At 38.6% G+C, this 12806-nt stretch overlaps 1 protein-coding gene across 1 annotated transcript; it reads left to right on the forward strand.

Annotated features, from left to right (window-relative positions):
- Positions 1-769: 769 nt before the first annotated feature.
- On the forward strand, positions 770-12598 carry tnfaip1 (tumor necrosis factor, alpha-induced protein 1 (endothelial)). Its single transcript, XM_026298502.1, has 7 exons — positions 770-940; positions 2853-3208; positions 3462-3631; positions 7015-7098; positions 7457-7509; positions 7623-7818; positions 10754-12598. The coding sequence occupies exons 2-7, from the start codon at positions 2962-2964 to the stop codon at positions 10982-10984; spliced, it is 981 nt and encodes a 326-aa protein (XP_026154287.1). The 5' UTR covers positions 770-940; positions 2853-2961; the 3' UTR covers positions 10985-12598.
- The last annotated feature ends 208 nt before the right edge of the window (positions 12599-12806 follow it).

A 12806-nucleotide genomic window follows, 5' to 3' on the forward strand; every position in this document is an offset into this window, starting at 1 on the left:
CGTGTGTGTGTGTGTGTGTGTTGTTTTGCTTTACGTCTAACGCTCCTTGATCATTTCCAATACCCATAATAAAAGCAAATGTTAACTTAAATGTGTTGTACTTTAATACGGCCCAAACAGCGATGGCTATCAAAGATTTCTAGATTCGGTGGCATTTATTTTGAAATTTAACCGGAAATGTTTACCATAAATCTACGGAAAATTGCCGTATTGTAGTGCGTATATACAAATGTACAAAACTGATCAAATCTCATATTTAAGTTGCCATGCAGTGATGATTTAGTCACTAGTAAACTTTACCAGTAGAAGACATGAATATGACATTTTCCTCGTAAATTAACTAACTTGCAAGCGGCCTAAACCTAACCTTTGTGTTGCCATAACTTTCCCCCAGAAATATACAGTTTATAAAGAGTGTTCCACTAACTGCATCTGTTTTGAGAGCCTGTGGAAACCTATTTTAACCAGAAAAATACTACTAATACTATATATATATACTACTAATTCAAAATGATTACTTAGTAAAGTCAAAATTGCTAAGTTCTTATTATAACTCAATATGTTTTGAGTTTAAATCTAAATCTTGTGTTACAATGATACTTAAAACAAACTATGCTCTTATTCTTTTTAAATGCATTACATGAATGTCACCTAACATGCTTCCAGTGAATGCAGGGGACAAAGGATAGCTGCCCTGATGCTAGATGATGGACGGTCAGGATAGAAATGCTCACAATGCGCGTTACTGACTGTTGGGGGCAGCATTTTTGCAAAAGTGCATCCTGCCGTGATCTCATTGGTAGAAGAAGGACGAACAGAACTATTATCTTTTCATACTTTAACAACTTCAATCTTAATAGTGTTGTAGATGTCCGACCAACAACGACAAAGAGGTTAATTCACCGTACAGTGTGCGGCTAATGACAGCACGGACAGATCGGTAAGTTGGTGATCCAGTCTCCTGTTACGTGTCGTTCATTGCTGGATGAACCGAGGAACGTTAAGTTTACTTTATTGACAAATCTAGTGATTTAGTGTGATTTTTGTTTAGTTGGACATACAAATGTGGAGACGGTACAGTCTTTACAAAATGTTATTTTGTGGTTAGGCACGTTGTGGTGTGTATTGACCCACTAACCACGAACTTACTACTTACAGCTTTTCTTATATCATAGCTCGCTTGTTTAGCATTCATAGCCAGTTTGGCCACAGTATTCAGTATAAGCTAACAATAACATAATGCCTAGCGTTAACTGCGTACGAAGTAGCAAGAGAGCGATATTAGTCGAACTCACTATTAAGATTTTGCTGCTATTAGTTATTTGGCCTAGAAGACCACAACTATTTCCCACATTACTAGGGATTTTGACGATATAAAGAATTTAGCTACTCCAAAGGGATTTCTTTTAAGGAGTTACTGACAGCTAACTTAGGACCGAAGAAAACTTTTACGCCACCCTTGCTGTTGACTCCGTAATAGCTAACGTCAGGCTAGTTAACGTAGCTGTTACTTTGCCAAGTAATTACAAGATAAAGTAATGCTAGCTAACATACTAATGTGTTAAGCTAGGTTCGTTAGCTAGCCATGAGAGGTAACGTTGGACTTTCAGTGGAAACTTCGTCAAGAGTCGGCGTTTAGCTTAACGTTAAGAGATTAAACACATGCTACAACAAAAAATGTTGATTTTTTTTTTTTTTAAATCACTGCTGTGACCTAGATAGTAATGGGTTGTGTTACATAACGCTAACACACTTCGAAGTTAGAAGTAGGCTGTTAGATTAAGAAGGGAACTAGCTAACTACAAACACCCCTTAAGGCCTTTACACACCAGGAACGACTCTAATCAACGTCACGAAAAAACGAAAAATTCGGAGGTGAGTTAAACGCACCACAGATGCTCACATCAAACGCGAATATGCGACTACGGTTTTTACAACATTATGTTACAAAATATGTATTCCTCTATTAGCGCTGATGACCTTGTTGAGATTTTATGAAATAAAAGCATAAAAAAGTGAAATTTTGCGTGCACCCAATACAGCACAAACAGTTTAACCCAGGCACACTCATGCAGTGTATAATGCCAATAAATATAGTCCCTTAGGGTAGTAACAGGAAATGTGCTGTTCATATTCTGTCATGATTCTCAGATAAATAATAATAAACTGCAAAGTTATGTTATATGTTGCTCGTTATTGTGTACTATTAATGATATAAAATGTTGCAAGGTTATGCAGTTAGATAACTAGACTAGCTGGCAAAAGATTTCACTTAGTCACTGTTGTCTGCGAACTACTCAGTCAGATATAAACAGACCAGTGTCATAATGAAGCCCTTGAGCTGTATTCTTTCATACATTGTCCTTGTACTCGTTGCCTTTGTAGGAACTCTGTTAGGCAAAACAAGATTAATAAGATGGTCTGACAGGTTAAATGTTTTTAAGTGACCTTCCAACAAACTGCATTGTGATTGGTCAGAGATGTTCCTGTTGCCAGCGAATATTTCGTAAAGATCAATGTGGGGACGGAAGAAAATGCCACTTTTCTCACAGCATATTTCTGTCTGTGTAATTGTCTGTTGACAAGTTATTGGTTTGAAAAAATTAACATGCAAAGTAATCGCTTAGGAAATTCTCCTCTGGTGTGTAAAGGCCGTTAGTGTCCAGCCAAGCCACATTAAATTTAACCGAAAGGGGAAATAAGAGGTAGGTGGTATCTACCATGTAGTGTGATACATTCCTTCATCCACTGGGTCTTTACCAAGTAAAAATAGTCTAAACCAACATTAGTTCTTTACTGTGTAACTCCCTAGAGAATTTTCAGCTCCATTTCAGGACGCTGTGTTTTGTCAGGAATGATCTGGAGCAGTAAGAGTTTGTGGTGGCCTCATCAGTAGCTGTCACCACGGCGGGGGACTTTCGGACCTCCGTCTGCAGGGTGGTTATCTACCTCCAAAGGGACATGTCCGGAGACAGCTGCTTGCCCCAGCATTACACGCTGTCTGACTCCACCTCCGCAGCCACTCCTCTGACCTCTCCCAAGACCAAAACCTGCAGTTATCAGGGAGCAGTTGGCCTAGGCAACAAGTATGTCCGACTTAATGTTGGTGGGACCCTGTTTTACACCACACTGCAAGTACTAACCAGGCAGAACTCCATGCTGAAAGCTATGTTCAGTGGAAAGAAGGAAGTGTTTACTGATAAAGAAGGTAAGCCATCTCTGATCTGCAGAGATAAGTTGACTATTCTGTGTAGACAGACTATAATCTGTGACTGATTGTATAGCTAAACAAAACACATGACTTTACTTAATTGCATATTTAGGGAAATGAGTTCACAAATATTATCTTATCTTCTGTTAATGTAAAATTAAAAAAATTAAATAGCACACCTGTTGCTCATCATGATCACTAGTGACATAGCCTGGAATTAATGAGATCATTTTATTTTGTCTTCATTCAGGTTGGATCCTGATTGATCGCAGTGGGAAACACTTTGGCAGCATCCTGTGCTATCTGCGTGATGGCACAGTCACCCTACCCAAGGGCCGTCAGGCTGTCCAAGAGCTACTGGCTGAGGCAAAGTATTACCTCATCCCGGGCCTGCTGGAGCTTTGTCAAAACACTCTGCAGGTTAGTCACAGTTGATTTCAAAATCACATTGATTGTGATCTTATTTCATTTTATCAGCATCCACTAATTTCAAAATCACATTGATTGTGATCTTATTTCATTTTATCAGCATCCACTAATTCTGTTAGGAATTCATGATATACCGTATTTTCCGGACTATAAGTCACACTTCGACACAGTCGATATTCAGACAGCCTGAGAAATGAGGAGGAGACGCTGTTCTTGCCCTAAGTCAACAGGTGTCTAATTTACTGTGTTAAGGCATTTATGCACCAGACACAATGCAAATAAATGTCACGAGTTGTTCCTTTCTCTGGCGAAAAGTGGGCAAAATCAACGTGGGGGCGGAAAAAAAAAATGCCGCTTTTTCGCACAGCAAACTTCTGTTGTTGATGTGAAATGGTCTGTTGACAAGTTGTTAATGTGGGCGAACTATAAATGTATGTATAAACCATGCACTCCTTTATACCAGTTTAGAAACCTGTAAAAGGCCAGTTTAACTAAAAAAAATATCATGTTGTCCTTGAAAAAAAATGTTTATAGCTATTATCTTGATATTTCGTTATACTTTTGGCAGTATCTAAATTTCTTCAGTCTGCAGCACTGCTGTTAGCGCCTTGACCTGATTATGCATTTGCTGCACTTGTGAGATCGTTTTACCTGTGCAGCAAAGCCACTCAGATGCACAGATTTGATTTGCTGACCACAGTGTATGTTTATATCTGTGGGAGTGGCAAGAATACAGTTTGCTGTACAGTCTCTGTAGGTGTGTTGTTGGGGATGCATGATACTGACAGATGTTCACAGAAATGTCTGCCTATTTTACACAACCTTTGATTTTCTGGGGACACAGATTGTGCTGCAGCAAGTCATTGAATTCCAAACTCACTGGCATTTATTCATCATCATGTCCAGTAGTTTATGAATGAAATCCTGCCTCCCAAGGTCCATTACTTAGACTGTGTCAGCAACATGCAGAGCAAAGCATGGTCTTAGGGTGTTTCTGTTGCTCACATGTAGCAAAAACTATCAAGACACTACTAACACCTCCCAAATTACATATTATGCGCTAAATGAAAACAATAAAATGAGCAGCTGCCTCTGTGTTAGCGATACATAAATGTTGTCTTACTCTATGGAAGATAATCCGTTTTGCTTAGTACTAAGACGTCTTGTACATGCCATGCATTTGTAAAGGCATGTGTGTACTTTGTAGTGAGTGTGTAATATAGATGTAACTAAATTCATTATTTACTGTAGATATTAACAGATAATCTGCTCTAATAGGTGCAGCTACAGTAACCCCTACACCCTAGGTTGACCCATTGTCTTAAAACACAGCTTGCATAGAACTCACAGCTTTTTTTCTTATCCATACCTCAGATATATCTAGACATTGAACACTGGCAGTCATTCATTCATTATGAGTTGTCAGTTCATTCAGTACACCAAGCTGAAGTCCACCCAATCCAATAGTCCTGTTATCAGTGTTGAGTAAGTTACTCCCAAAATATAATACATTATACATTACTAATTATTGTAATTAGTTACATTACAGTATAACTGTTTCTGAATTGTAATGTGTTACACTACTTTTGCATTACTTTCACCAAAATAACCACAGAAGTATGACTAGGCATTCTAAAATGCTAAAATGTAGTGTAATGGTGTCATTTTTGCTTTACTCCCAACACTGTAATAAATTCTCCTTCATGATGATCATATTGTTCAGCAGGCGTGCAAAGGATCACAGCTGATCCGTGATCCGTGCAGATCATGACCCACGGTTCGGCATGCACGTGACCCACGGATTAATAACTCATTTACTTTACCTGAGTATTTATTTGTCTGATGTCTTTTTACTTTTATTCCCTACATTTAAATGGGGGAATAAAGGGATACAGGGAGTATTGTCTGACGACAATGCAGCAGATTTGGAAAAGCAAGACATTCCCGATCCATGGCCGTATTTAAAAGAACTGTTCGATGTTGTCAGCTCCAAAAATGATTCATGGCAAATGTGTTGTGCAAAACACTGTACCAGCACTGTGCAGGTTGTTAATAAAAGAAGAATTTCCGTTTTTTGTGTTGAACTTTTTTAGTTTTGTGGAGTTATCAAAAGATGTATTGCACATCAGCAATATACAGCTCCAGGACCAGGGATACCTGCAGAAGTTACAGACAGAGAGGGAGGGAAGAGGCGAGAGGAGCTCAGTGCACCGATGTGGTTTCAGGCAGTCTAGGCTTATAGCAGCATAACCAATGACTGTAGAAGGGGTGGACATAGCAAGCTTGCCTTCCAGGTTAGTCAACGAGTCCAACAAGTCCCGGTTCCCATTGACTTCCATTGAAAAATCAGTGCCAAGTCACTATTATTGCCACAGTAGTTATTTTGGCTTTGTCGTCTTTGTTTGAACATGCTTTTAATATTCCTAATTTTTGTCAATAATTGCTCCGTAACACAAGATATTAAGGTAAATAACTGAGCAGTCAGGTGCCTCTTTTAATCCATGTCGCCTAGTTTAACCCCCACATGGGGATTAGTGACAAGTTGCTTTATCTATAAACGTTATGGCTTTGGGCTACCTTGCCCTCAATGGTAGGAATGGATTTGCCGATCTTTCTAGGAGGCGTGTACATTCAACAAGCTTGCTGCTGATTGGCTCACAGACACTGCCTTATTGCCCAAACATGGTACTTCTGGCTCAGCAAAAGCAACATGGCGATGTGCATAATGGCCAAAAATGTACTGACTGGTGACTGGTGCTTAAAACTTCTTCATTCTTGCTGTGCTTAAACCTGTGGGTGATGCCATACTGTATAGGTCCACCCCGTAGACACTGTCAGTGAGCATAACTAAGGGGTGGTTCAGGGTCGAGCCAGTCCTTTGAGCTTTGTCAAAAAGGAAAGTTTTAAGTCTAAACATAAAAGTAGAGAGGGTGTCTGCCTCCTGAACCCAGACTGGGAGCTGGTTCCACAGGAGAAGAGCTTGATAGCTAGAGGCTCGGCCTCCAATTCTTCCCTTTTGGAAACTCTGGGATCCACAAGTAGACCTGCTCTCTGAGAGTGAAGTTCTCTATTAGGATAATATGGTACTATGAGGTCTTTAAAGTATTAATAACTATGTATGAATCTCTGTATGAATTGTGCTATACAAATAATTAAAAAATAATAAAATAAATAATAAATTTAAATTTTAAACAATCTTATATCCATAGTGCTTCTGTTCAGTTTTCAAATGGCCAAATTCCATATTGAATTGCAAATTGTATAAAGAAGCCAAAAACCCTCCATAGTAATGTTGCACACGACTTTTACTTGTTTCTTCATCCTGTATGAATAATGCTTAAAACTTCTTATGTATCCTGACTTCTGGTTGACAGGGCAATAAAGAGCAACCCCTGTGTGTTATACCTGTGGTGACCTCCAGTAAGGAAGAGGAGAGGCTTATCCAGTCCTCCAGCAAGGTGAATGCAGAGCAGTCACTACAGATCAGCATCTCCCCACAATCTTAATAAAGTCCAGATAAAAATGCTCTTGTGGTTAGTCTTTTTGGAGGATTTATCTTTGACTCTTAGAAGATAAAATACCATTAGCCATTACGGTTAATCTTATTTAGCAGCTATTCTATGATAAAGATAACATTTTCCTTAACCTTTTCCATATGAATACACTTTAATATCCATATTTAAGTACATTGGTTTTCTGCTTTCTTGTCATAATACTCCTGCCAAATGAATGATGCCTACTTAAAGTTAATTAATAGTTTGCATATTCAAATATTACAAAACGAAATCCTGATATATATTTTCTTTCCTATGTAAGCCTGTGGTAAAGCTTGTGTACAACAGAAGCAATAACAAGTACTCCTACACCAGGTAAGAAAGCCTTCTTCCAGGGGTCACATGACTTCATCATTGACCCCTGTAAAATAATTGCTTTTTCTGATGAACACTTCTGCTCGACATTATTTTTGCTTTTGTCTCAACAGTAACTCGGATGACAACCTGTTGAAGAACATTGAGCTATTTGACAGGCTCTCTCTCAGCTTCAATGGCCGTGTCCTCTTCATGAAAGATGTGATTGGAGATGAGATCTGTTGCTGGTCCTTTTATGGCCAGGGGCGCAAACTGGCTGAGGTGTGCTGCACCTCCATTGTCTATGCCACAGAGAAGAAGCAGACTAAGGTGAGCATGTGAGAGATCACAACTATTTTTTTTTTTTTTTGATGAGGGAAACAGAGACATCTTTTATTTAGTGCTATATTTAATTGAGGAGTGGAAATTTTGAAAATTGTCATTGTCATCTACTTGTCTCCTGGATAATTTAGATTTCTTTGCCATGTATGTGGATAACCTGCAGTTTTCAGCTTTCTACCCCTATGCATGACCAAAAACAGCACATCAGTGGTAAAGCATCAACCATTAAACACAGAAAATAAATGTAGTAGATAAATTGCGCAACGTGACAGTAGAAAATTCATTGTCAAAGTGGCATTGTAAAAAGAAAATCTTACAAAATGTAGATAAGAGAAATAGTAAGGTAATGAGATAGGACAAGATAAACTTTATTCATCCCCAAAGCTAAATTCAGGTAATCTTGAAGGTAATGAGTAAGTCAGTGGTGAGAGTAGTCAGTAGTCATGTGTCATTGGCGAAGCTGTAGCATTCATTACTGCAGTGCAGTGAAGTGAGTCGTGCAGTGCAGTGAAGTGAGTCGTCCACTGCAGCTGCTTCTCTGCTCCATCAGGATGTTGCGAAGGGGATAGTCAGTGTATTCCAGGATGGCCTCTACCTTTTTCTGTGTGCATCTCTTCATCACAGCCTCCAGTGAGTCCAGCCTCATTCCACTTGCTGAATCAGCTTTTTGCAACAGTTTGTCCAGCCACAAACAGCAAAACTTGATACCATAGTTTGGTATAATGTGCAGCATCTTCCTGCAGATGTCAAAGGACCTAAGTTGCTTTAGGAGGAAAAGTCATCTCTGCCCTTTTTTGTATAGAATGTGTTCAGTGACCAGTCCAAGTTTTTATCATAGTGTACATCTGGAAATTTGTAGGCTGGCACCACTTCAATGTCCACACCACAGATGTTGACTGGATAAGGGGTGGGTTTAGACCTTTGAAAAGTCACTACCATCTCCTTGGTTTTAGAGGTGTTCAGTAGGAGGCAGTTTTTGAGTCCAGTCATTTAAGGATTTTATCAGGCCTCTGGTTGGTTGGATGATATTGAATGCACTTGACAAATCAAAGAACATAATCCTCACTGCAGGTTCTTCCAGATGAGACAAAACACAGTGAAACATGTAGAGGACAGCATCATCCACACCAGTGTGTTCTCTGTAAGCAAACTGCATTGATGAATCGTTTTTGAATCAAATGTTTCTATACATATTTGATCCATATGAAATACTTGCTATTTTCTAAGCAGCAGCTTTTCTGATTAAGGATTGCCTTGATGTCACTGGTGATCCAGGGCTTGTTATTAGGGAAACAGCATGCAGACTTTGTAGGTTTAACAGTGTGTCTGTACAAGTTGATGTAATCCATGAAACAGTCAACCTGTCTGTCAGTGTCCATGCTGTTTCCTTCTGCTCCCAGCAATATGTTCCAATCTGTGCATTCAAAGCAGTCCCTTAGAGACTCAGTTGCCTCAGGTGTCCATTTCCTGACTGTGATGGTGGTTGCAGGCTGCTTCAGTACACAGGGTTTATAACAGATCTGTGGTAAGACCAGGTTGTGATCTGACCTGCTGAGTGGTGGTAAGGCAGTCAAGATAAAGGCCTGTTTGACGTTTGCATACATATGCAAATATGCATTTAAGTGAAGATGCAATTAAATTTCTACTATGACAGTCTAAAATGCTCCTGCCTCTTTGCAAGATTATATGCTTGTTTTTACCCTACAATTATCAGGCTGTCTTGTACAGTTTAGCACACCCTTGTACACCACGCATATTAGGTGCACAGTGGTTTGCTTTAAATAACACTATTTTAACCTGAGAACATTTAACTGCTTTTAAAAATTTAAAGACATTCATGTGACACACATAAAAACAAAAACGAAATGGCTGCTTATGTCAGTTATGTCACTTATAAACATACTGTATTTAAAACCTGTTTCCAATATATGAGTGAGAAACTGACCTGCTGCATGTTTATGCACATTAACAGTAACCTGCGGCCTACAGTTATGAGACTGCAGGATGCATTGAAGATTTTCAGATTTAGAAAACTGCACCCATGCCAACATGCGCTTAGAAATTTCCCTTTACAACGCACAGTGAAAACATGTGCATGGAGGAGTATCACATCCCCCTGCACTATCACATTTACCAATAAATAGTCAATATCCAATCCTTCTGATATTGATACTATGTTGCCAGCTTGCCTGCGCGGTTTGAAAAATCTATCCACCTGTCAACCGACAGACAGCAGAATAAGGTTATAGGTTATAGCTGTCCTACATAACAGATATACAGATGGTTCTTGTAACAAAGTATTTTTTTAAAAGGGAGGTTAAGACTCAGCTATTTTAAACAAGTGAGAACAGACCATATTATTCCTTGATATTTATATAGCACCTACATAAACACATTCATGAATGATGAGATCAGAACCAATGAATTACATTTGTGTGCAATATATTATATATGTCTGCCCAAAAAAAGCATATAAATGGCAATATATTTTCAGTTTTGTATAGGCATCAACAGAGTTCATTTTTATGTATTCACCAATAAACCTAGACTACATACTTGACTTTTTGCAAGTTAATTTAAATTCCACGCAAAGAATAATGTCACATTCCATCACATCAGTGGGAGATGGTACGCTGTATGATTTGTATATGTCAAAAACATGACAGCACTTAGAAAATAACTGCATGCTGTTGGCACAAAAGTTACTCTTAGCAACCCAAAGAGCCTGGAGATCTGTTGTAGGCTAGTTCCATTGTCAAGAGCAATGATTTGTAGTAAATCAATACTGACAACATGGGTGGCACTGTATTTTTCTAGGAAACGTACTGCACTTTTTCTGTGCCATCAGCTATTTTGCTTGGAACACATAGAGATTGAGTACATGTATTCGAAATGTATAAGTATCTGTCTTTTTCTAAATCAGGTGGAGTTTCCTGAGGCTCGTATCTACGAGGAGACTCTGAACACACTGCTGTATGAGACAATGCCGCTGCCCGACAACTCTCTGCTGGAGGCCACACGTCGAAGCTACAACAACTCCGGCTCTCACAGTGAGGAGGAGGAGGGGTCAGGAGGAGCTGAGCTTCGTGAGCGTGTCCGACGAATCCACGTGAAGAGGTATAGCACATATGATGACCGGCCACTTGGACACTGAGACTGAAGCCACAACCAGCAAGACAGATTTGTTGGTGAATACACAAACATGAACTCTGTTGATGCCTATCATCATTTCTATTTGGAGCCTTTTTTTTTTTTTAATCTTACTGTCTCTACCACTATGTAAAAGAAGTCTATATTGTACGTTTGTTGTAATTACACCTGACTTTTTATTCTAGTTAGCAGTTATCTGCACTGACCATCATAACTTAAGAATGATCATCACAGGAGTCACAGTAACTACTTCAAATAGAGAAAACCCCTTTTAATTACATTTTGACTAAAAGTAGTGGAAAATCTCTATTGCACTATCTTTAGATGGAATATTGTTACAATCATAGCACTTGCACTCTGAATCAGCAGGACAGCATGTTTCACATTGTTTTCATATTGGCAGAGATATGCTTTTATAACAACCTGTTTGCCAAAGATGAACCTGTTTTAACTGAAATAGTGTGCCTCTAACATATTTGAATGCAGCTTACCATAATGCCTGTCTTCTAGTTCTGAAGATTAAAGTTCTTGTTACTCAGTTATAGTAGAGTAGAATAATTAAAAAGTCTGCAGTTAGATCTAAACTATCAGGAGACTCTCCGTTGTATGTGAAAAGGCAGCTGGAAATATGTGCATGAATGTTGGGTTTTACCACTAACAGTAACAACTACTATGTGATAAGATACGTAAATACAGAAAACATTAGTTAAAATAAGACAGAATGGCTAGTGCTGAAAAATTGCTGATCATAAATTGCAAAAAAAAGCTGATTTTGATTTGATAGAAACCTTTTAGTTTTGTTTTAAACACTGTGACTAAACTGCCAACATGCATGTATATTCTGTGCCTAATTAAGAAACAATAACTAATCAGTAGTCTGTTGTATCCAACATCTTCACAAGCTTTCAGGGCCTGCTGCTGAGAAGCATTCTGACCGCATGATGCTGCCAACACCATCCATCACAACATGGATGGTGTGTTTGTGATGATGTGCAGTGCTTGGTTCACACCAATCATAGCGATTATTCTGATGGAAGTTCCGAAGCTCTCAATAGCCCACAGAACTTTCTTATAATTGACTGTGGAGTCACCCACATGAATTCTATAAAACTGTAGCTGTGATTTAATATCAGATTTTTTACTTGTTGCTCAGGCAGAAGAAAAAGCATGTAAGTCCTTCGGAGCAGTGTCTTGGTGGCCTTTCTCAATTTATCCTTTTTGTTGAGTTGCTTGGAGTGGTCTTTTGTCTTCAAGCTATAGTCTGTGACCAGGATACTGATTCACCAGTGACTGGATATTCCAGGTACAGGTGTATTGACTGTATAATTACATATACATTTACATGAGACATATTCACAGCACACTGGTTATATTCAGAAATGTGTGTGATTTCTAAAAGCAAGTGTGTGTATTGAATATTTTGGTGACTTAGTTATTTGCAGTTTTGTTTTTTTTTTGTTTTTTTTATTAAGTTACAGTTTAATGCAATAATGGCACTGTTTGCAGTTTCTTGGTTTTCTGCATATACTGGTCATGAAATGTGATTTGATCTCCACCAAAGACACAAATATCAACAAACATAATATTTCTAAAATAATAAAAACAAAAAGTCATAATGTTTCATGACTTTTTTTCAACTTACCCACTAAACATACAAAGTCATGATGAAAAAAGTATTGGCAACAGAGTTTTAATAACTGGTTGAACTATGCTTGGCAGCAATAACCTCAAGCAAGCACTTTGTGGATAAGACCTGCACAATGTTCAGGAGGAATTTTGGACCACTCTTCCTTACAGAACTGCTTCAGCTCAGCCTTATTCTTAGG

The sequence above is a fragment of the Mastacembelus armatus genome, chromosome 13 (genome assembly GCF_900324485.2).
Source record: "Mastacembelus armatus chromosome 13, fMasArm1.2, whole genome shotgun sequence".
In the NCBI taxonomy this organism is placed as follows: Eukaryota; Metazoa; Chordata; class Actinopteri; order Synbranchiformes; family Mastacembelidae; genus Mastacembelus; species Mastacembelus armatus.

Coding starts and splice junctions, on each gene's coding strand:
- tnfaip1 (XM_026298502.1), top strand. CDS start 2,962: ATGTCCGGAGACAGCTGCTTGCCCCAGCATTACACGCTGTCTGACTCC. Junction 3,209..3,461: donor AGTGTTTACTGATAAAGAAG/GTAAGCCATCTC, acceptor GTCTTCATTCAG/GTTGGATCCTGATTGATCGC. Junction 7,510..7,622: donor AACAAGTACTCCTACACCAG/GTAAGAAAGCCT, acceptor TTGTCTCAACAG/TAACTCGGATGACAACCTGT.